This window comes from Melozone crissalis, unplaced genomic scaffold (genome assembly GCF_028551555.1).
Source record: "Melozone crissalis strain CALT ecotype California unplaced genomic scaffold, PUWL_Pcris_2 ptg000007l_1, whole genome shotgun sequence".
In the NCBI taxonomy this organism is placed as follows: Eukaryota; Metazoa; Chordata; class Aves; order Passeriformes; family Passerellidae; genus Melozone; species Melozone crissalis.
This window is the reverse complement of record NW_026535785.1, coordinates 9,368,028-9,393,159: the sequence shown is the minus strand read 5'-3', so window position 1 is coordinate 9,393,159 and position 25,132 is coordinate 9,368,028. Positions and strand designations below refer to the sequence as shown.

Genomic DNA, 25,132 nt, shown 5'->3' with positions numbered 1-25,132 from the left:
CAGGCGCTGGCCCTGGCTCTCCCCGCCCCGCGGAGCCGCGGCGGAGCCACGCGAGGAGGGTGAGTGTGGCCGGCGGTGTCGCCCCCTTCTTTCGCCTTTTTCCGCCGCCGGCTGAGAGCTTTCCTCACGCCGCCGCCACCGCGGGAGCAGTCGCGGCCCTGAGGGGCTCCGGCAGGGGCGGCGCGGGGCCCCTCGCTCGGGAAGGAGCCCGTGGGGCGGGGAGCAGCCCCCGGCGCCCTCAGGCTGGGTGAGCCCGGTCCCCGCTGCCCGGCGAGCCCCTCACACCTGGCGGGGCACCCACCGCCCCTTCCCAGGAAAGGACGCGCCTGTGTTTGCGGGTGGGAAATGACACTCCGTGACGGTGCCCCTGGGCTCTCTCTTTCAGGTGGTACAGCAGCGGGAATGACGGTGAACACACCCCTGTGCTTCAGGGGAAAGAAGATCCTGGCTCCAATGGTGCGAGTGGGGACGCTGCCCATGCGGCTGCTTGCTCTGGACTACGGTGCCGATATCGTGTACTGTGAGGTATGGAGAAGGAGCTAATGAGGCGGTTTTATCTGACAACATTATTATTAAGGGAAGTACAAATTGACGTTTTTCATTGTATGACTTTTTTTTTTACACATAGTTTTCCATTAAAAATGAGGAAAGAAGAATGTCTTGAAGCATTTCTCTGAGCCATTCTCAAGTTATGGCAAATCCATATTTTGAGGCTGTTAGTAACTTCAAATAATTTAGACAAAACGCCATAACAACTTCTTCAAGTTGTACTTTTATTTGCATGTTTGGTTTGGTTTTTTTTTTTTTGTATTTTGTTTCAGTAGAGTCAGAACTTTGAAGCAACTTTGAAGACTGACTTCATGTCTCATCTGGTTAGTTCTGCTGTGCCTCCATGTATTTCACTCATAGCATTGCTCTCCTTGTTTCTTAAACACTTTTTTTTAAGGCTGCCTGAAATTGAAGTGTGGGGTCCTCAGCACAAGAACTGTGTGGACCTGTTAGAGTGAATCCAGAGAGACCATAGTGCTGATCAGAGTGCTGGAGCACCTCTCCTACAAACACAGCCTGAGAGTTGGGATTGTTCTCTCTGGAGAAAAGAAAGTTCTGAGGAGACCTCGTTGAGCCCTCCCAGTACTTAAAGAGGGCATTTAAAAAAGAGGGAGAGGAACATTTTACAAGGACAGATAGTGATAGGACCAGAGGGAACAGTTTTAAACTGAAGAGCAGAGAGCTTTAGATTAGATATTAGTAAGAAGTTCTTTAACCAGAGGGTGCTGAGGTGCTGGGACAGGTTGCTCAGAGAAGTTGATCTCTTTAGATAATTACTTAATAAAATCGGCAACTGTTTAGAGCTGACAGGCTGAAACAATTCAAACAATTCAACTCACTGAGATTTTTTTATCCTTTCTACTCAGGAGCTGATTGACATAAAGATGCTGCAGTGTAAGAGGGTTATAAATGGTAAGTATGGCATTTCTTTTGATAATACCTGTAAGAAGTCTCTTTTCTAGTTAAAGGGTAATTATTTCTCTGAAGCATTTTCCTAGTGATTATAGTGATGTATCAGTACTTACCATCTCACTGAATTGTGTCTAGGGGCTTACAGTAAGATTTTGAAGTGCTGCCTTAGACCTGTCTGCTGCTCTAGTTTTAAACTTTCAGTTTGTTTGGACTGCAGTAGAGACAGTTTCCAATTATGTGTATTTTTAAATGTTAGCTGCTTGTGACATGATAATATACACACCTTTTAGTTTACTCCAACAAGGAAGCAACACATACAAGAACTCACTGTTTATCATTCATTTATTAACTTGAAGTCCATGGGCTGGACTTGCAATAACATGATTGTCAATGCAAGTTCTTAAAAAGATATCTTTGAGACCTGGCCCTGTTTGAGTGGCATAGAAGCAGTTGTTTGCAGTGTCCCTGCTGGGAAACAGAAGTTCACTACAAATCTCCTCTCTCCTCCTGCCCCTTCCCCAAAATAGTACTGTTCATTCTGGCTGAGTCATCATTGGACTTTGATACTTTTCAAAGAACATCAAATGACTTTGATGGCATTTATAATCAAATGACATGGTCATGTGACTTTTAAAAATTTTTGTATTTGTAGCATTTGTACAGAATTTTTGTCTGTTTTATCTGCTTCTCATTTCATACAGAAGTACTTGAAACAGTGGACTTTGTTGCACCTAATGACAGAGTTGTTTTCAGAACTTGTGAAAGGGAGAGGGAACGTGTTGTCTTCCAAATGGTAAGAAACCAGATACTCCTCTACCAACATAGTTGAATGAGGTGGCTTCACACCAAAGGGGTTGCAGAATTTCTGAGCTGTTGGTACAAATCAAGATTCTGCATTGTAAGTTCTCCTAAGAGGTGATTACGATAACCTCTGTGCTCCTCAGCAGCTTGGTTTTGTAAGAGGTACCTTAGATATTTCTTAGGCGCTTATGGATATGGATATAAATTGTGCTGATGTCTGATCACACATTGAAGTTTTTCACTGTCCTATGAACAGTGTCACTGGAAAGACTGAAAAAGGCAGCATTGTTTAGTATAGATAAGAGAGGATTAATGATTGCATTGGCTTTGCACAAATGGGTTAAAGATTCTCTTTGCTGAAGAGAAAATGACAGTGATTTGCTCTTAGAGACCACTCTGATGATGGGCTTGGAGGGAGGGGGAAGCATGAGTGGACTGCATTAGATACTGAAAGGACCTTTTTCAGTCGTAATGTAGCCCTCAAATAAGTTGCTTGTAGAGTCTGTAGAATTGTTATTAGTGGAGCTTTTTAAGAACATTAAAATAGATATCTGTTGCTGAGGGGCTGAGAACATTTAATATTGCTGTAGGTGAAGAGGGCAGACAGACCTCTTTGGATGCTTTTTTGTATCACCTTTTACCATCCAGTGGCTGACTCCACTATGTGCTGTAGGTAAATGTTTGAAATATCCAGTGTGCCTCTGAGTGGGTCTCTGCCTGTACTGAATGTTCAGAACAAATATAGTTGTACACATGTGCAAGTAAGCACCTTGGTTTTTTATTAATTTGATGATATTTTGTAATTATAAATCCTCTTCTTTTACCAACAGGGTTCAGCAGATGCTGAAAGAGCCCTGGCAGTAGCTAAACTTGTGTAAGTCATCTTCTCTCAGCCCCTTCCCAGCTTGGGTTTGTCTGGGATTTTTTGTGCAGAGGAATTATTGTAGAAGACAGTTTTTTTATGATAGCTCTTGACAGAACCAGGAAAAGTTCAGCTGCATGAATTCTGTGCTGGGATGGCTTCTTGCTAGTGCAAGTGTGTCCTTGATCTCTCCAGTATGAATTTCCCTGGTATTGCAGAGCTGCAAGACCAGTACACCTGAAAATGTCCCTTACTGTTTGTGGTTTAAAGCCTTCAGTAATGTATTGTAGAGAAACCAAAAATGACTCTTAAAAAGGAGGTTTTAAGCCTCCATTTAAATAGATGGATGTTTCAATAGGACTTACTGTAGTGATAAATTTAGTGGTGGATATACTTTATATAGGATTAAGTATATAGAATGTATCTGAGATGAGTATCTGCAGCTTCTGCACAGCACTGTTATTGAAACCTGTGAACAGTCTGATCTTCAGACCATCATTGACATTTATATATTTAACTTAAATAAGCGAGAAGCTAAAAATTCAGAAGTTCAAATTTACCTTAAGTTCTCATTTAAGCCTTTATGATGATGGAACAAATTACCTGGGAAGATATCCGTTTCTTGATTCTTGTTCTAATATGCTAAAAAATATTTTGATTTTTCCTTCTCTTTCAGAGAGAGTGATGTGGCTGGTATTGATATCAACATGGGGTGCCCCAAAGAATATTCTACTAAGGCAAGTGGGTTTTGATTCCTCTTAAATGAGCCTTTTCTGTCTTGGAGATATGGAGTGTGGAGTACATGGTCTGGTTTTCAAATTCAAGCAGTAAAATTTTGATTAAGAGAAAAATGAAATTTAATTGTTTGTAGTAAACAGAACACTCTGGAAGGTGTCATGGCCCTAGTACAGTAAAATAACATAGGCTGCTAGAAAATTCTTAAAGGCTAGATAAAATAAAGTGGTTAGGGTTTTTTAGTATTTTTCTGAAGTCATTAATTTGTTGGGTGAGTGAAATAAGTTCCACCTAGCCTTAATAAAATTTGAAATCACAATTTGTCATCTGAGCAAATAGATGGCAAAAAGTAGTCACAGCTTAGTAATGCTGAATTCAGTTCTTAGTCAGTTTTAAATGAGAGTACAATGGGTCACTTAAAACCTGGTTTGTTTGGTAATAAAGCACATGCAGTTCTCAATTAGTCCTGTGTCTGGGACTAGAGCAGAGCAGTCAAACTGATTGTTAGGACTGTTAAGCTACTTGATGTAGACATAAAGGATCAATAAATTGAACCATGGCACTCCATTTTGATGTCAAATGCTCCACAGAGCTGTAATTAAGAACAAAACACCAAATATCCATCTTGTACTAGGGTGAAATAGCAGGAGTACAACTGCTGGTGAGTGGTTATTCTCCAATAATAGTTCTGGGTCAAAAAAATTTGTACAAAAAAGTTATTGGCCTCTGCATCTATGTATGCAGATGAAACAGTGGGAAGAGCAGCTAAAATATTAAATTGTTCATAATTATGTTATGGATGAAAAATGGGAAAATGGATGATTATGTTTGCTAAAAATAGCTTCCTGAAATCCTGTCTGCTCCCTAAAGTGATGAGAGCAAGGTGATCCCTGAATTACTGCTTAATTATTCTGATACAGGTCTAAGAAATGTAGCACCAAGGTGTTCAGTAATGCTTCTGTATTTTAAATTTTGCCATTTTTTCCTTAATATGATATTGTGCTTTTGTTGTGGTCTGCTTTTTTTTTATTTGCTATTTAGGCAAAACAATTGAGTTGAAAAATGTGTTTGCCTAGTGGGTAACAGCTTCTCTCTGTTTTCCCAGGGAGGTATGGGAGCAGCACTGCTGTCTGATCCTGACAAAATAGAGTCTGTAAGTATCACCTGGTAGGGCTGGAAGTGCCTTGGGAAGAATTGTGCACTGTGCTCTACTGGCAGCAGGAATGAGTTAATAAACAACAAATTTGTGATTGCTTGAGTGGAATGCTCAGTTTAGTACTCTGGTCACACCATATTAAAAGCATTGTTGAAACTCCAGCAGCCATTAATTGCTCTCTAAAAATGCAGTTCAAATCAACAAAGAAGTGGCAGTAAAAATGTCTTAGACTATAAGTAGGCTTGTGTACCTACTGGATAAAATTGTATATTCAGTTACAGATTGTATATGTCTTTCTATGTAAGATTCTTTATAGAGGAGTAGTAAACAGTGTTACATTATTCGAATTTATTTTCAAGAGAGAAAGGAGGAGAGTTTTAGTAATGCCACTGTTGTGATCAGATTGTTGTCTTCTTTTTTTTTTTTTCAGATATTGACCACCCTTGTTAAAGGAGTTTGTAAACCAATAACCTGCAAAATCCGCATTTTGCCCTCAGTAAGAGCATAAATTGTTCTGAATTGTTCAGCTGTTACTGCTCTGATTTGCTATCAGTTAGAATATATGTTGTTCTGGTATGTTTCACTGTATGCCTGTTGCTGTGAAATAGCACTTGGAATTTACAATTTCTGTTTGGGATGCTGTCCCAGCCTACATCTGACCTGCAGGTGCACAGAGACTGTGACTGTGGGCTTGTCAGTTTCTATGGTAGGCAAGGGCACAAAGGCTTTTATCCTCTAAATTTCTCAACGGAGTCATTTTTATGTCATAGAGGTACAAAAGGGTGTAGGCCAGCACCCTCGAGCAGCCACTAGATGCTGTTAGTTCCTATTTTTTGCATGGGATAACCAATAGATAATTGTTTTCTGTTCTTTCAGGCTAATTTTTCTTCCATACTGTTTTCCTGTTCTTGCAGTTAGAATAGCCAGTGGAGTTATGGGGTCTGTCTTTTTCAGGATCTTTTTCCAGACTTTTTTTACAGCTGATGTAGCTTCCTTACTGTTTTTTTTTTTTGAAGATGAATTCTCTACGTATTTTTAAACTTCCAAAAGACTATATACCTTCTCTTTTAAAGACTGATTGAGTATTTAACTACAATTTAGCAATTGGGTATTTAATTACTTCCCAGATACTATGATTGCATATGACCTAAGCAGATATTTCAGTAGATGGATGAACTCTACCTGAGCCAGCTTTGTTCAGAAGTCATTTATGTGCTGGGATAAACAAATGAAGCTTGTATGAAAAGAATCAGTAACCAAGTCAAAGATAATTTTGGTTCTGAAGTATTAAATTAGAGAACTGGCATCTTTATCCTAGAGCCTCTTCATTTTTTTTCAAGCTGGTTTTGGATAATGTCATCCATCAGAACAGCAGATGAGCTTCTGTCTCTACATCCCTGCCAGCTGGGACATGTTGCAGTTTTCAGACTGAATCTGATATCTTTGGGAGGAGCCAAAGATATTCCTTCAGCTTTTGAAAGGAAAATTTGCCTTTTTTTCATTCTCCCTTTCCCTAAAGATGCATACGACAGGCTAGTGCAGCAGTGTGAAAATTTTATTTCTGCTTCTTAAGAGCATTTTACCTCTTTGAAGATACACTGGGCATGTAAGAATATCCTTAGAATATTTTAGATGCTGGTTAACATTTTTGAGATACATCTGAGAGGAATATTTATAGTTGTGTGATTGCATGTTAGGTTGATTTCAGAAGACATCCTTTGACTGAAAAGCATTTTAATTACAATTTACAGAGTAGTCATTAGAGAGGACTTGCTAATCAAATGTTCCAGTCATTTTCAATTGACAGTCTGAAAACCTTTGGAAAATATTCTCCTGCTACAGAGTATTATGTTACCTGGTTGGAGAAAGTTTGTAATCTGTAGGTTCAAGGAAGCATTGCAAATGGATTCTTTTTTTCTGCCATAGCATGTAGGTCTTTAATTGTAGTGTATATTAAATGTTTGTACATGTTATGTTATTGATGAAAGGCAGGAATCACATCCCTCTTGATAAAAGACTTTCAGCATTTGTTTCTACAATGTCACGTGATAGTTATTTGTGGTAGTTATTCCTTTTGCTTTGAACTGGAATCATATCAGACTGTCTTATCCCTCAGGTGGAGGATACTGTCAATCTGGTGAAGAGGATAGAGAAAACTGGCATTGCTGCTATTGCAGTCCATGGAAGGTAAATGGATTTTAGGCAAGAAAGATTTTTTAGTTTGTTGATGACTGTACCACAGTATGATATGACTGATATGACTATACTCTATAGTCCAAATCTAATATGTGGTTCTGATTTCAATTGTTAACTGAACTGCTGTTCTAGGAAATCAAGTCAATAATTAGGGAATTAAACTCCTTGTTGCTCTTTTCCTAAATATTTTTTCTTAAGACCAAATAAAACTAAAATTATCTTGCATACTTTGGGTCTAAAAAATGAAATATATAAAACAAATAAGCTGAAACAAATATATCCTAATAATCCTAGTGTCATGTCTGCTATGGTTTAGAGATCTATAAATTCCACAGGAAATCTTTGGTCTTGTATTTTTTTTTTTTTTTTTTTTTGGAAAGGAAGAAGGAGGAGAGGCCTCAGCACCCTGTCCATTGTGATGTGATCAAGGCCATATCTGAAGCTGTCTCCATTCCAGTAATAGCAAAGTAAGTTGGACTAATTAGCTCATCCTGGTCAGGTGCCTGTACTTAAGATTTCCAAGGGCAGGCAAAAGAGGCATGATTAATTATATTAGTGTTGTTAATTTTTAGTGGAGGATCTCATGACTTCATTAAGGAATATGCAGACATTGAGACCTTCCAGAAAGCAACAGCTGCCTCATCAGTCATGATTGCTCGTGCTGCCATGTGGAACCCCTCTGTCTTCAGAAAAGAGGGGTTTTGCCCCTTGAAGGATGTCATGCAAGATTACATCAAATATGTATGTTTTTATGAAGATCTTACATGTAATTAACATTGTTTAGAATTGTTAATCCAAATCTTACTGCAGTATCTTAACTCCATTTCAAAGACTTGGTTCTGGGGATATTTTAACATAGTGCATGTTACATGATCCTTGCAAATCAATCCCTGCTTCCTCTGTTTGATTTTGTTTAGAAATCTGTATGGAGAAAGCATGCTTTTTAGCCCTTGTTTCTTGGGAACATTTATGAGGCTTACTGAAAATGTAAAGAAATCTAAAAATATGTAGTCCAACCCTTTTGAAGTCACAGTTGTAAATTCAATATTTTATATTGCATATAATAATCTGCTCAGTTTGTACAACATTGAACAGAAAGGTGAAGGAGTATTAAATAATCATTTGCTCCTAGATTCACTTTCAGAAATTAATTACTTTTCACAAATATGGTCAAGAAATATTCACAGTAGGAAAGCAAAGGGAATGATTTGCCAATAAAGTAATTTTACTTTATTGGCAAATTACTGTATTGTAGTACTGTAGTTCCATTAGCTAAGTCATCTAATGTATAAAGTTTTATCCATTATTCAAAAGACAAAATTTTAATGATGTCATAGGGAATTAGTCAGAAATATGAACTTTAATCATGTCATCAAATCAAATTCTTTTTTTAATTTGAGCTTGCTATTAACGAGTTACTTACTAAAATATCAGTGCATTGCTAGTCAATGATGTAAACAGGTCAACTCTTTCTTCAGAAGTATATGAGTCAGTTGAACTTTAGTTGGTGAAGTCATGCCAAAATAATCAGATTATAGTCACATTCATGGGTGGTGTTGAATCTGTTACTGAGGAAACTGCACTGTGGTTTGCCTTTCAAAAATGATTGGGGAAGTCATCAAGACACCATGTGCAGTATAGAAGATAAATTTGTTTGGTGTGGTTTTGAATTCTTTGTCTCTTTCCATCAGGCAGTGAGGTATGACAATCACTACACCAACACTAAATACTGCTTGTGTCAGATGTTAAGAGAACAGTTGGAAACTACTCAGGGTAAGAAGCTGCATGCTGCACAGTCCACACAGGAGATCTGGTAAGCATGGACTTCAGAAAAGAGTTGTACTCTGTCAAACTTGCACACCACTTCCCTGTCTAGCACTGCCTGGCATTTCATACTGTCAGAAGAAGTTACAAAAACCCCAAAAGTAAGCCAAATAAGCCCAAAAATCTAGATGGGAGATGTGAAATATCAGAGTAAATTTTTTCAGGTTTCCTCCATGCTCAGATGTTAAATCTTTAGCCCTAAAACTCTCCATATTCAGCACACTCATTTGAGTGGTGCTTCACTGAGTGGCAAGCATTTTTCCAGTATTTGCATGAAGTGATTAAGAAAAATTTCAGCTTGTCTGAAATTTTGTGGAACTTGTCTTCTTCCAAGGATTTGATTTAGCTTTCCCGATTGCATGTGAGGTTTGTAATGTTACTGGAATATTTATAACATATTTGTTTTAAAATGAACACTTAGAAACACAGAAACATGCATCAGGGTTGCCTGGTACTTAATTGTAATTTTTTTTGTGCTGCTTTTCATTCCTGGAACACCTTAATGAATAATGGCAATCTTTCTGAGGACATATAGTAGCTTTAAAGAATCTTATCATCCTGCATATCTGGAACAGACTGGATGAAATTTCTCAGTGGGAGAAACAGAAATGAAAGAACGAAAATTTTGAGAGAAACCATAAAATAGGCAGATGAATAAAGAATTAGCACTGAATTAGGAGAATTCAGGTTTGGACACATTTCAAATAGAACTAAAAGCTCTGAGCTTGCATGTGTAATATCCATGTTGTGTGTTATAATTATCTTTCTGATAGAAGGGAGGGGAGAAGTCTCCTTGTTTTCTATAAAATGAGCAGTCTGAAACTGTTTGATATCTAATGTGTATGAAAATGGATAGAAATGTTGAAAGCTTGAAATATTTTGAAAAATAATATATTGGTTTCTAGCAAACCCTAATCAGCATTTGGTTCCTGTTCAAGAGGAATGGAAATGCCTGCAATCCTTTTGCCATTTTATTGCCTTTTACCAATTTTGGCTTTCTAGAAATAATTCTGTCCATGATTATTACATTACAGTACAATGAAGGGAATTTGTATTGCATATATGAAGGGAGCTAGACTTCATTATTCTTAAAGGAGCAGTGGAATCCATGAACACCATTTAAACTTTGCAAGTTACTTTTCACTTTGGCAACTTAAAGAATTTAACTTGTTTTAGTATGCTAACAGACTATTTTGATTATAGATTTTGAGTTTAGGAATAAAGATAAAGTATAGATTAGAACTCAAATCTTTTGCAGCTTCAGTAAAGTCTTAGCCCAGAGGGTGGTGGTGTTTTCTGCTGCATGAATAGCATTGCAGAGCCTGTAAAATAAATACTGTAAGTAACAGTTTTACATAGGTAATTAGAGGTGTCACAGTTCATACACATAAACACTGGATAGAAATCTAGTGTAAAACTATGGGGTTTATGTGCTATGCCTAACAATTCTTTAGGGGCTTCCAAAATCAAACTCTCTGGTTTTGTACATGTGATGCAATACCAGCTTCAAAATGGGCTAAAGCAATGTGTGTGCAGGAGAGGGGGACAGAGAGAGCCATTTGGAAATTTATGAAACTGTTTTCTGCCAGCAAACTTGGTCTTTTAACCCCTGTTCTGAACATCCTGTTTCATGTCCAGACAACTGAGGAACATTCAGTTTTTAAAATGCACCACTTTATCTTCAGACAATTATAGTGCATAATTCTGCTGTCTCCTGGTGGTGAGGATGGGTTACAGCCATTTGAGCTTTAACCTCAGTGCTGAATGCAAGAGAACAGCCTGCTGCTCTTCCCACAAAACATTTTCATAGCAGTATGTAATAAATTGCCTTCCCTTAGAAGCACATAAGTTAGTATTTTTCAGCTTCATTGCTTTTTTGCTTGGAGCATTGGAGATGGCTTTGTGGGCAGAATCCATTTTGTCATTGAGCAGTCGTGTATCAACCAGCATCTTCATAACCAAAAGTAAAAGTTTCTTTTATGCTGCAGGTTTTATTGCCATTATCATCTGCAGAAAATCAGTAGTCTCAGTTTTTCAAAGTAGATCCAGCCTGCCATGAGTTTGAAATTTTAAAGGATTTGAGGCTTTTGCCTTTGACTAAAATCCTGGTTGCTGCTTCTCTTTATTTGGGCTTGTGAATAATACTCTGAAGTCAGAAAATCTGAGATTTTGAGGGGTTTGGATGTTACAATGTTTATTGCTTATAGTATTTTTAATCACTGTAATTAGAAGAAAATTCTTTTTCTTACTTTTTGCTTGTAATGCCCTTGTGGAGCTGATGCACCAGGAGTCACACTGAGATGTTTGTTTGCTGATTTATCCAACTGCAAGTTATTAATGAACTAATAGCTTGAACATTGCAGGACCTGTATTTCTGACTGATTCTGCCTGCCCTTCCAGGCTACAAATTGCATATGTAGTGCTGGAAATTAGAACATCCTTTTCCTACTTGTAGCTCAATGTAATGTCACTGTGCAGAATTCAGCCACACTTCCACTTAACATGTACTGTAAACACAATTGATTTCTACATTTTCTTTCTCTGTCATAATGTGATTCAAAAATTTATAAACTGATCTCTAATATAAAGGAATTCTGTTTGAATAGTGAAGCCTTTGAAATGGGTGACTTCTATGAAGAAACCACAGCTATTTTTGAAGCAAAGAAAACATCTTCAGAAACCAAGGTGCAAGATGAAGATGACCAAACAGAAGATCCAGATGTAATAAAAATGGCTGTTAGATTTGACAAGTAAGTGTGCAAATCAATTTTTTCACTCTCTTGCATCTCTGAATAATAACTGTGAGGTTGACAGTGTCTTAAGAGTTTTTTGAAAATGATGATTTGCAAAACAGCACTTACTGGGTGAATTCCTATGAAGCAGTAAGTGAACATCATTGCATAATCACCACTTTTCCTGTGCCATTTGGATGCTGTAGGATGTTCTCTAGTTCCAGGCTTCTTGAGACTGCCTAATTCTCTCACTTAACTTGTTGAAAGTGCTGAGTGCTCTAAAAGAAAATTAAAAATAGAACATCTCCATGTAGAAAAGTGTATTACAAATATGTAGAGTTCAGTTATTTTTAGTGAAACTTGACTAAAACATAATTTTTCTATAAAAAGTCCTGAACAAATTTCTTAATACTCTTCTAAGCAGAGAACACGCTCATCTGAAGTCTTCCAAACGTGTTCCACTCATAAGCTGTTCCTTGAAAAATTAATTCATGGAGTTGAATTCTATTTTATATCATTTTTAATTATAATCTCTGAGGCCTGTAGAATTGCTGTTACTTTTCATGTTAAACTCATATTTGCTGGTTTTGCTAATAGACCTATCAAACAGCTCAAGTGTGATATGCAAAATCCTCCACAAATGCAGTCATAGTGCTTTAATATTTAGAGCATATAGTAACTGACTCCTTGAGACCTGAATATAGATTTTTTTTAAATGTTTTTTTTTCTGCCATGTGTGAGGATCTGTAATTCTTTGTCGATAACTGAAGAAATTTCTACATTTTCTACCCTTTTTTTTCATTTGATTACTGCTGTGTAACAGAAGCAGCTTCTCCTTTTTTCTACTGGTGTTTAATTGGTGTTTATAATAAGCAGTAGCAAACTGTATCTCTCTTCTGTGTCACATATTTAGTTAGAATCTCCTTTCTGCTAAGTATGTCTTCTCTAGCTGTATTACTACAGGATGTAAATGTTCAGGAAAACTTTAGATTTTATTTTAGATGTTTTGTCACACGTATTACTTGAGTTCTCTAATGAAGAAGAAGAAGCATCTTCTTCATAATTTGAGCTGTAAAATTACACTTCAAATAACTGGTAGAAGTAATACAAAAAACATCACTATCTTTTTCAAAATAGAACTTTGTGCACCGTTGTTGACAACAAATTTTTCTGTCTAGGCGAGAATATCCACCACAGATCACTCCAAAAATGTATCTTCTGGAATGGTGTAGAAAAGAAAAGCATCCTCAGCCTGTTTATGAAACTGTGAGTCAATGAGAAACCCTTTCAAACCTCTCCCTCTGCCTTATATATGAAATTAAGTATTTTAGGACTCAAGGCAGTGAGAAATTCTGCTTCAGCTTTCTGGTGTAGCTCTTTCAGAAAGCAGCTGCAGAAATGGTAATGCACACAGGTATGGCAACAGCAGCTTATTGTATTAGAAAATAAAAAATCCAAAGTCAGGCCTTCAGTCTGCTTTTGATTAATTTGTGAAAGAAGTTGCTGTAACTTTCTGGTCATTATATAGAAACCCACGACTCACCTTTTACTACTTCTGTGAAGTAAAGAATTAAGTCTTGGAATGTTTTCTCTGTTGCACACTGTTACAGATAGGAGCTGTATGGGACAGGAGCACCTGTTTGGTTACATTGGCAACATTATTTGATTACTTTTTAGTTTTGTAAAGCAAAAATATTTATAACTTGGACAATTTGTTAATTTTTTAATGTTGTATATGTATGGTGAAATTTGTGGTGTGAATTAGAGTAATGTTAAAGTTATGTAACTTGTTATCCTTGTCTTTATAAATATGAAGGAATGTTGATGATGTTGTTTCTTATTTAAATTACATGATTGGTTTGTGACAACCTCTTTCCTTTTAATTCTTTTTTTTCTACAGGTTCAAAGACCACTGGATAGGTTATTCTGTTCAGTAGTGACAGTAGCTGAGCGAAAATACCGATCAACTCTGTGGTAAGCCATCCTTAATGGGTTTTTCAGCTGGATTTTTGTTTCTGAAATGTTGCTTAAAAACTTTCATTAAAAGGATATTCCAGTTTATTCCATTTGCCTTTGATAAAGGTCAACTGAAAGTTACCTCCTAAAACTACTTCTAGGTGGGAGAAAGGATTAAAAACTTCTGAGAATTGAATGTGACAAGAGGAAGTAAGCACTGGCATAATCAAGTAAACGGTTACAGATTTTAATTCACTTTGTGTTAGTCCACAAGTTGTATTGGAAGGGGAGCAAATAGGTGACCCAGTTCCATTCTGTATGTGATGAGTGCAGAAAGAAGCCAAGTGAGGCAGAGGGGAATGTTGGAGCAGGTTATGTCTTCAGCCACTGCAGCAGATCCATTCCAATAAGAAGTCAGGACTAAGTGTCTGTATTCCATGAAGCAGAGTTCTTGGAGATCACAATTAATTAGCAGCTCCATCCAGGCCTGCTCTAAAGTTTCTTGGTGGTATTTTATACAATCATCTATTAATACCAGAGTTGATTTTGAGGCATTTGCACCTAAGGTGATCTTGATTTAACTGCAAAGCTAGAGCTCAGCATTGAACATTTTAAACAGGACAAGCACACACAACTGCTTTGCAGCCTTCCTGTTCAGAGACTTTAGGAAGTTATGCTCAGCTGATATGAAATTTTGAGAAGAAAATGTTTTCAAATACTGACTTCCACAAATGTGTGATGGGCAGTCTTTCTCAGAAGTGACAGAATTTTTATTATTGCGGAACAGTTCCTGCTTTTGTCAGCATCAATGAACTTGTCCAGCTGACAGAGAATGTACTTACGCCTGAGCTTCTTTCAAGAAAAGTGATCCTTCATAACTCAGTTTTGTTTAGTGATCAGATTTGTAAAAGTTACCTTTCTGTGGGGCAAACACACATTGGCTGTGTACCTTTGACATGGAGAGTGTTCAGGAGACAAGCCCTGATAGAGACAGATTTTCTAGGAGTATTGCATCAGGAGTGATGCATCAACACTTGACACTCAGCAAGATTGAAATAATTTCTGGAAATGACCTGGTTTGTTTTTCTGCTGTGAGATGACGACAAATGCTGTTTGTTTCATGATGTTGCATCAGAGACAGGAAATTGTCTCTTGGCAGTGTAGAGACCTCAGTTTCTACTTTCACGTGTGCTCTGTGTGCTTGCTCTTCAGGGACAAGTCCAAGAAACTGGCAGAACAGGCTGCAGCTATTGTCTGTCTGAGAGCACTGGGTGTCCCAGAGGGAAAGCTCTGTGAGGGAGAAAATCACCTGATTAACAAACGCAAGAGGGGGGACCAGGAGCCCCTGATTAGCAGAGACCATGGAGAGGACCTTGCTGAGCCTTCCCATAAAAAAGCCAATTTTATTGAAGACACTTCTGACGTGAATGTGCCGAAGATGCCACGATAGCATGGAATTAATGGAAGTTAGAGGTTTCATGCCTATGCAGCTGCAAATGAGCTCCTGTTTGTATATCTTGCTGTTCACGTTTCATTTGGATTCTCTCAGAGACAGATAAATTTCCCAGTTGTGAAAGATGCCACTGAGATGTTTACTGTTCACCACCCACTGTCCCTATGGTGCCTTTCAGATGATAATTAGGAACTTGATTTTAAACAACATGGAGAAGGGAATCCCAGTAATAAAACTTTTTTAAAATATCAGGTATTTTCAAAGCAACTTTGTCATTGGTTTCATTACTTGTTTTTTTATTTTTAATAAGTCTACAGTGTGCGGGTAAGAGATGTATTGATACATCATCCACAAACAGAGGAATCTAACTGTGTATTGGAACTGTGTAGTTAATCAGAAAAATCAATGTAGGAAAATAATTAGTAGCAAAGTAGACATGGTTGTGTCAATTGAGTTTTATGCATGTTTTGCAAGCTTTGTTTACACCCTTCATGTATCAAGAAAAAGTTTTTTTGCAGAAAGAAGGACTTGAAAATTGTAATACAAGCATTAAAATAACATTCTTCTGTGATAACTTCTGCTACATTTTACCTTCAGAAATATGGCAGTAGAATTAACGGTCCTTTTCTGGTCTTAGGTGTTAACAATTGTGTCTTTCCAGTAAGGAGCTGGAGCCAAGCCTGGTAGCACTGACTTTGTTGAATGAAGGTCCTTTTTGTCTTTTGAACTTGAAAGTCCTCGTAAATGTCTACAAGTAGATTACTTGCAGTAATGGCCATCCAAATATGGCCTTGTGTGTTCTTGAAATGTGACCTTGTTTGTCTCAGCAATCAGCTGTTGGAGATACAGGGGTCTTGATCAAAGGCCCATGTTCTCTTCTTTGTTTTCCATCATCATAACTTCTTAGTGAAGTAAACTGTAAGTAAATGCTGTATGCCCGGAGAGGATACAGACCCTGTCTAATTCAGGACAGCTCAGCTGAGCTTGTCTCATTCAAATTAGAGTTCTGAATTCTCAAAAGAATGCCAAAAGAATTCAGAGAGATCTGTTGTTAACAGTTTATTGAAACAGTGACTTAGTTTCACTCAACAGTGTGAGGGATTGTGAGATTATCAGCTCTGGTCAGAAAACAAAATGATGGGGATGTATCATGCCATGATCTCTAAAGTACTTTGGATAAAGAATGTACAAGATAAAATTCATTTGGTAGTAATTCATAAATAATATTTCTATTTGAAATTTTGCTTCTTTTCCTCAAGTGGTAGTGCCACATTAAAGCATTATTTTAAAAAGGAAAAACAGTATCTCATCAGACAGTATTCAGGGTTGTGAAGTTAAAATGTCTGTTTAGATTAATTGACAGTAAGTCTATACAGTTTAGGAAGAAGTTTTTCTTGTTCAATTTGTACATTACAGTAAACCCACTTTAATATGTTCATATTTGATATCATTTTAGTGCTACAATTTTACTCTGAAGCACTAAAAAATTTTGTAGTATTAATCAGAAATTTCAGAAGTAGCCCTTTTCCTATTATAAGTTCTATCTGGAATATCTTACTTTTGTCAGAACTATTTGAAGCCACAATAATAAAGAAAAAGTCATTTTTCGGTCCTTCTACCAGTGTGATTTGCAGGGTCTAATGTAATAGAATCATGGAATGTTTGAGCGTGGAAAGGACCTCTGGAGATTGTGTGATCCAAACCCCATGCTCAAAGCAGGATGAATTAGGGCAGGTTTCTCAGGACTGTGTCTAACTGGGTTTTGCACATCTTCAAGGGCTGAGACTCCACAACCTTTCTTGGCAACTCATTCCAGTGTTTGAGCATCCTCGAGGTAAGCAAAAGTGAGATTTTTTTCCTTCTTCTACATGGAATATCCTGAATTTCAATTTGTGCCCATTGCCTCTTGTCCTGCCACACAGAAGGATCTGGCTTAGTCTTGTAATCATTGTCTGTCTAAAAGGAATGTTGAATCTTTGGGTAATACAGCTGCTGTTGCCTAAGTACAGGGTGGACTTGTATGGCAGCAATTACTGTGGATCAGTGGGAGTTCCAGTGGATTGGGATGAGTTAATAGATGAGTCAGTCATGAGAAGCATGTTATTTCTCTTTTTACCCAGAAAACCCCAAAAAATTACTCAGGAGAAAGTGTGTCACTGCTGACTTGAACTTCTTACAGAAGTGAGATAGGATCATTCAATTTAGGAGCCAAAGCCTTTATTTCTGGTATTTTGTCATGTGATGTGCATGTGCCTCCTCCTGCCTCCTGAGTGAGGTACAGCCTGTGCAGACTTCATATTGCTTCCTTCAGCCAGTGACTCCATTAATTCAGAGCGCGGGTTTGTGCTGAGAGCTTGGTGTTCCAGTGCTCCTGAGAAGGTGTAAATCCTGGATTCATGTGATCATTGAGCAGATTTCTGCAGGATGCTGTCAAACATTCACATGTAATTGTAGTTGAAGACATACCTTAACACAGGTTGCATGAATACCAGCCTGGAGGGGCTTTACTACTCATCTTATATTACAGAATATGTGCCTTGGTTTGGTTGGTGGAGAGAGGTGGATAAAGCTGGCTGCATAGTTTGCTATGAGTGAAACAAATTCTGTGTTAACACTAGCCTGCAAAGTGTGTTTATTAAATCAAATGGGTGCTAAACCTTGGGGGGGATGTTTCTGTTTTTAATGACCTCATGTTTTCAAATCCTTCCTGAAATTATTGCACAGTTGCCAATGTTACACTTACTCCCCTTAGCTCTCTGCAGTGCTTGTACACACTAACGGGGTTGTCTGTGCTGTATCTATGGATAGGCCAAACAGAGCCTGTGAAAATGAGAGTGAGGAGTCACTCTGTTGGAATGAGCTTTTAATGCTAAATATAGAAGGGCTGTAATTCTGGCAAATGGCTAGAAAGTGTAACATTTGACACCTTTGATCAGTTTCAGGAAGAACCAAAGAAATGTTGCACTTGTGTATATATCTATGTGCTTGCCAGAATGTTGTGATTTGATGACTTTATGTTACATACTTTCACTCCTTGTAACTGTTACAACCAATGTGTGACGACTTTGACCATTGAATTCATCCTGACCAGTTCTACAGATAGGATAACTCTATTTATCATGTGTGTTCCTTTCTCAGCACTGGTGGGAATGTAATTACTTCAGCGACTAGTGTTTTCCTCCTAGAAATCCTTACATTCACATTGCTTTTAAAGAGCAACTGGTTACTGTCTGAGTTTCTGCCGTGCTTCTCTTCCCTGCTGTACCTTCCAGAAACAGAAGGTGGCAGGTATTTTTATTGTTGGCACAAAAATACACTGTCTTCTGCAGTATTTACCAATCCAGCCATTGCACTTCAGCATTCTTGCATAGGGTGGCAATTGAGACCACAGCTGGGTTGCAGGATATTTAGCTTCACTTTTCAGAATTTTTTTTTCATTTAATGCAGTGTGAATATAATACTTGGTCAATACTGATGAAAACTGTGCTCTATTTTAAGTATTTGCTTAGTGAAAATGTTTCAGTGTTAATCCTGTGGAACTCTGTGAAGCAACTGGAGGGGTTTTTGTCCCAGGGGTACCCTCAGCCAACAAAAGAGCATTTGTATTTTTGTACTTGGTAGTGATGCTGCAGAGAGTATTTGTAATGATACCTGCCAAAGTGTGGTCCATGGGTGTGGGGAGAACTGTAACTTGTCCTCCCTGTATTCTGCTTACTAGCAATGTGAATGGGAATGCAGAGATATTTTTGCCAGCCTTTAGTGTGGATGCACTCAGTGAGGGTCTACCTCCAGGGCCTTGCAGGCTGGAATGCTTTTTGGAATGTCCCAGGCTCTGAGCCCAGCCCCGCCCTGGAATGTGAGGTTAAATGTTGGCGGTACAAATACAGAGTTTAAATATCAAAATCCTAGAGTTGCCCAGCACTGCAGTTTCAGAAACTGGCAAGTGAGCCACATGTCAGCTCAGCTGCTCTGCAGTTCAAAGCATAAGCATGCCTTGGGTTGCTGGGGAAGGAGGGGGAGGTGGGACGGGTTTTGTTTTGGTTTGGTTTTCCCTTACCCGTTATGACACGCACAAGAACGTGCTTTTCAAACACGTCAGCTGGTAAGACTGTGAGAGGTCCCACACAGGTGTTAGCTGGAAAAAGTCTTCATTCACAAAGGCATTTTACTGCCATTCTTTAGTCAAACCTAGGAACTCAACATAATGAGAGCTGTAGGCTTTTTAAACAGGAACTTGCTTATATTCAGGCTTTGAGTCAAGGAGTAATGAGATGGCCTGCAAGGCTCAAGTTCCATCTGTGCCACTGTGCAGGAGCCGACGCTTGAGGCTTTGAGTCAGAGGTGCTGATGACAAAGCTGATGAAAAACATTAAAAGCTAAACATGGAAAGCAAGCCTTTGGTGAGGAGGGAGTGCATCATGTATTGTTAAAAACCACTTGTCTAGGTCAATTAAGGAGAAGAACTGCTGAGCTCCTGGGGAAGTCTGGTTCAGTCACCCATATTCCAAGGAGCTCCAGCCTCAGTGGGGTTTGTGAGAGGAGCCTTAAAATGCCTCACTTGTGTTCACTTAGCTCCCAAATGAAACTGTGTTGCAGGAGCTAATGTGAATCAGCTGTTAAACGTCTATCAGTTAAACAAATAAATACTTTTCCCTTGTCCTGATGTGGTGGGAGAGTCTCTGTTTTCTGTTTTTAGAAAATTATTGTCTGCAAGAGCACTGTAGTACAAATCTGATACTTTACTCATTTTAGCCTTATTTTCCTTGATAAACTCCATACATTTGTTAATGCTTCAGTATGTCATTGTGTTCCTGTTCAACTGCCTTGAAAAATTATTGCTTGGTGGTTGCAACCAATGGATATTATCTATGTGCAGTTGTGAACATGCATTTTTTGATTAGTGTTCTGTTGCATGGAGCTGGCAGAGCTGGATTTGAATACAGATCTTCAACCTACTTTTTAGCTGGTTTAAAACAGTATAAACACATTCCCTTTTCTAGTACTTTCTTGTTGATTTGCAGACTTCTCTAAGCAGTGTTAGGCTGCTGTGTGTGCCTGTGCACTTACCACTGCACAGGTGTTAGCATGAGTTGTCAGCAGCTGGGCATGGACCTTCGTGTTAAACTTCTTAAACAGAAACTGATCAAGTGGTTTCCCTCATTGTGGTCAAAGAAAAGTGAGCGTTATAAAGATATTTATCTTAAATTACTACATTTATACCTTTTCTAATCTTAAGCATTGTCAAAGATTGTGAGTAAAAAAAAAGTCAGGCTGTGATTGAACTTCATTGGGAAGCTTCTCACTGACTTACCTGGTTTGGTTCAGTGTATGCCTCTTTCCTTAAGAAATGGACCTCTGCCATTCTCTCTAAGTTTTTCAGGCAGTAAAAGGGGGTTTTTGTTTTTTGGGGTGGTTTTTCTTTGGTTATTTATGGGGTAGTTTACTGTTTCATTAGCTTTCTGAATTGCTATAAAATTGAGAGCAAAGTTTCTGGCCATCTGTGTATCCATTCTAGTTACATTTCCATACTAAATCCCAGGCAACAAAAAGTTTAAAAGCTGAAGCCATTGTTTTATTTAGTGCTGAAATAGAGCCAAATCCTGGACACCAGACAGAACAAAAGTAAATATGTGTGAGTAGAGACACCTACACGAGCCACAAAACCCATAAGATCTGAAGGGTGTTAAAAACAATATGAGGCAGTTTCACTTGAGCAGAAGTGTGCATTTATTTCCCCTGTATGGCATACAAAAGGGGTGTTTGTAAGGGTTTGGTTTTTTTAGCAGTTAATTTAACATTGTGTATTCAGATCTGTAGGTGAAAGGGAATGGAAGGTGAGGTGTTCACAAGGGCATCAGAATGATAAGATTTCAGAGAGGTGCAATATTGGGACTGCAGGATTCAGGCAGTAAATCACTGTACAGTTAGACCACGATGCCTACCTGTCACATCACTGGCATGGTAATTTATGTCATGTTGCCCTGTGACATTCTCTTATTACAGCTAACAGCAGCTTTCATGTTTTGCAGTGCCTGAACATGGAAAAGTTGTAGTTCTTAGAAAGTTTATAGCCTGTAGGCTATAGAAATACTGCATTATGAATGCTGAATTAATAGGGATTTAATAAATTACCTTCTCTCCCATTAACTTTTATCAGCATGCCAAGTGTTGCAATGCAGACTGTAAATTCAGTGCTAGTTTGCTCACTGGTGTGGGTAGCATGCATGACTGTGCAGCATGGCCTGAGAGTGCATATCCCATAATGGCAGCAATGCTGGCTGAAGGGATAGAGGGAAAAAAAAATAAGATTAGTCACTGCTGTCTTTCTGTGCAGTAATACTGGTACAGCATTTACCCATAGATTAAACATTTACCCCTTTTTCTTGTGTTCATTTTTAGTATTTAAACTCACATTTGTAGTAAGATTCTCCATTCTTTGTTAGAGGCAAAGTGTGTAATACAGTGTTTATTGAAAGTGATGTCTTATGCCACAGAAGCAAACACAGCTTTTGTGTTCTCCACAGGATGGAGGGAAGAGTTTCCATTTAACTTCTTAGAGAAACTGAAGACAAACAGATTTGATCCACCCACACTTTATTTTCCTCATACCTCTTCATAAAAAAAAAATCAATTTAGATGAAGAGGAGGTTTTTACAGAAAAAGTTGATATATTTTCATGAGAGGAAGAGCTAACCTCATCCTGTTAGAAAACATCTTGCATCTTCACCTATCTCTGCCTGGCTGCTATTGTGTACTGTTTTCCTCTCAGCCCAGCTATGAATTCATGGGATCACCTGGTCAGAGAGAACATTTCACCCACACAGCTCACTCCTCTCACTTCCCCTGTGCTTTGGAACCCTCCATGACACTGTACTGACAGTGCAGACTCACAGTGAGCAGCTAATTGTGTTCCTTCTTGAATTAGGAATTTTTATTGGCTGTTCTAGGACTGTGACTGAAATTGATTTTCACTAAAACAGCTCAGCCCTTAAGGAAGCCATCTGCAACTCTTTAACAGATTTTGGGATATTGATAAAAACTGATCTTAGCATATTGATGGTACTCTTCACTCAGGTCTGTGTGGGTTGGGAAGAGGGTTTTCAAAAGGTAATTCAGGATAGCTTCTGCTCAGTTGTTTCCTTAGCCTTACTAAGCTAAAGTTAGCTTTTGTAAACACCTTTATTTTCTTCCACTTCAGTATTTAGAGTAGGCATGTCAAGCTGACCAGTCTTTTTAGCTGAACGTAGTCACCTTGTTAATCCTGGAATTTCCATTGCAAGGCTTTCTTGCATCCCCGGGTGAATAAAATGAATTTGGGATGCAGCTGTTACACCTGAACAGTATTGTGTAGGTTTTGACTTCCATTCAAGAAGGTTTTTAGCTGGGGTGACAAAAAAGTACATCAGTTGTTTTCCAGCCTTTGGTCTGCAAAGATAGTTTCTGTAGTAGAGATCATTAAAGAGCTTCTTCCTTGAGGTTTGTAGGGCACAGTTGGCAGCATCCAGCATTGGTTTTCCTTACATTGCTCACTCACACTGCAGCTGGGATCCTCAAGAACATGTGTGTACAAAACATCCTGTTGACAACCTCAGCACAAACATCAGTGGCAGGAAAAGAAAAGGGCAATTAAAATACTTCTTAGTCTTTTCCAGTACAGTATGTCCAGCTCAGGACTCAGGTCAGTGATAAGGGTGTCTGTGGAGTTCGTACAGTTGCTGTCTGTAATGTAGCTCATCTCCTAAAAGAATGTAATAATTTTCATTCTTTGGCCCTTCTATGCAAATTAGCAGATATTTTTGCATATTCTATGCAAATTAGCAGAGACATTAGTGCCATCAGAAGATACAGACCAACAGATGCCATTTTCTGTTATGCTTCCTTGTGATTGAAGAGATGGAACTGGAAAATGTCTGGAAATTCTATCCACTGTACTACACATTTATTGCCTGCTCAATATTGTGCAGACGAGTTTATGAGCTTTGCATAGGTATTAAATGTATTCTGTTCATTTCTATGGATTAATCAATTGATGAACAATGTACAGTATTGAGCTCTGTCAACAACTTGTATCCATATAACAGAAATACACCCCCAGTGCATGTTGAACTGCTGCAGTTAACACAAAACTTGCATCACGAGGATCTTCCTTGATAAGTGAGGAAGTGGCATGATCTGTCATTAGCTTCCTTCTAACGAGAAACAGGTATCTGCAACCACATCTTTAGACTCCCACGCCACTGTGGATATCAAGATGTTAAACTTGGTTTATTTTAAAGGTCATCGTGTGAGATCTCATGCACAATTTCTAAGCCATAAACAAAACATAGCTCCATAAAAGGAAAATACAGATTATCAAAAGTGAGTGAAACTTAACACAGTGTCTAAAAATAGACTCCTACATTACTTTTCTGACTCAAAAACATTGGCAATTTTGCACAGGGTTTGGAGTTTTTTGGTTCATATGAGAAAAAGTTCAGGTCTGTGTGGAATATAGTTTTATCCTCTATATGATAGCAAAATCCAAAACAGGCCAAGTGTTAAGAGTATATGGAGTGTCTGCTGTGAAGAATTTACCACCTAGGAGAAGAAATCTGAACAACAGAGCAGACAGGATATAACTACAAAGGGTGAAGGGTAGAGAGGAGCACAAAGCTGACTGACCCATTTTTCACAAGAGTAAAGGAGAAGCTGGAGTACATATTTTTGCACTTTTTGTGCTCTGTGACAAGGATGGATGTGGTGAAGCAGGAGGAAGCTGAGGGACTCAGAATGGACTCATGGTATCATCGAGACAAAGGAGAAAGAAACCCATTATACAAAGCAGCTTAAAGAATGTGTTATGGATGAACTGGTGAGCAGAAAGTTAAAATAGTCAGGGATCTGGAACTGGGGTGACATGAAACAATATTAATGTCAGGGGGAAATTATTTGCCATCTCCATGAATGCTTTATTGGTAATTTAGGTATGACTTCAAAATCCTAGATGATGTCCTGAATTCAGATCTACCTACTATGTACATGAGAAGTATTGATGTACTTTCTTATATATGATTGTTGACAGGAGATTGTTTAACATGGAAATCAGCATTTTTTCAAGTTTCACTAGTTGAGCATAAAGCTTTAGACTGAATTACTTATAAAGGATGAAATGCTGGCTGAATTAGATGGATTACAGTAACACACTGTGGATCTAAGTTCTCACAAACTTAAAAGCTATTTGGCCAAGGAATTTTGCTCCAAGCTCATTTCTGTTTGAAATTTTTTAATTGTGTGCTTTAGAAGAAGGAACTGATATGCAGTAATTCATGGAGACTGCATGAGATTTTTCATTAAATGTATGTATTAAAAAGTATTTAACTGAGATGGGAGGTGAACTGAAGAATGCCAGAAAGGGGTAATCAATTAAGGGAGTTGGTACCTGTCCCTGAGTCTTGTAAATGTATTGGAAGGACCCTGTTTGAACTATGTTGCCAGTATATTCTTGGACTAATTATTCGTGAAACAACACACATTTCTCAGAGATACTCAAAGCTACTAAACAAACTCTTGTAGTGTTGAATTCAAACCTCTTGAATTCCTTCTTTCTTGAAAGAGTGGAGCTACAACTAAGACAAGGGACTACGAAGGCTGACTTGACATCTCTTCTAACTCTTTAACTGACCTTTTCCCACTCAGCAGTAATTTCATGCCTTTACAGCTCCAGATCCCCTGTTAGAATAGATACACTCTGTCAGCAAGGCTCAAATAATAGGCTGTGGTTTGAACCAAGGTATCAAGTCCTTGAATTCTGCTTCTTACTGCAGCCTCTTTTGCTTCTTACCTCCTCCCTGTTGCCAACACAGACACTTGCTTGTGGTTGCTTTTATTTTTCAGCTGAATCAATTCCCTGATTTGATTCACTCTGGGACCAAACAAGTCTCAGTGGTGGCACAACTGCAAGGATGGCGCCTCAGTGA

At 38.3% G+C, this 25,132-nt stretch overlaps 1 protein-coding gene across 1 annotated transcript; it reads left to right on the top strand.

The window, feature by feature from the left end:
- The first annotated feature begins 34 nt into the window (after positions 1–34).
- Positions 35–16,479, top strand: DUS2 (dihydrouridine synthase 2). Its single transcript, XM_054269324.1, has 16 exons — positions 35–59; positions 386–525; positions 1,416–1,461; positions 2,163–2,254; positions 3,093–3,136; positions 3,801–3,865; positions 4,969–5,012; positions 5,446–5,511; positions 7,132–7,202; positions 7,592–7,678; positions 7,784–7,952; positions 8,903–9,024; positions 11,642–11,785; positions 12,946–13,033; positions 13,668–13,741; positions 14,936–16,479. The coding sequence occupies exons 2-16, from the start codon at positions 403–405 to the stop codon at positions 15,171–15,173; spliced, it is 1,473 nt and encodes a 490-aa protein (XP_054125299.1). The 5' UTR covers positions 35–59; positions 386–402; the 3' UTR covers positions 15,174–16,479.
- Positions 16,480–25,132: the final 8,653 nt, after the last annotated feature.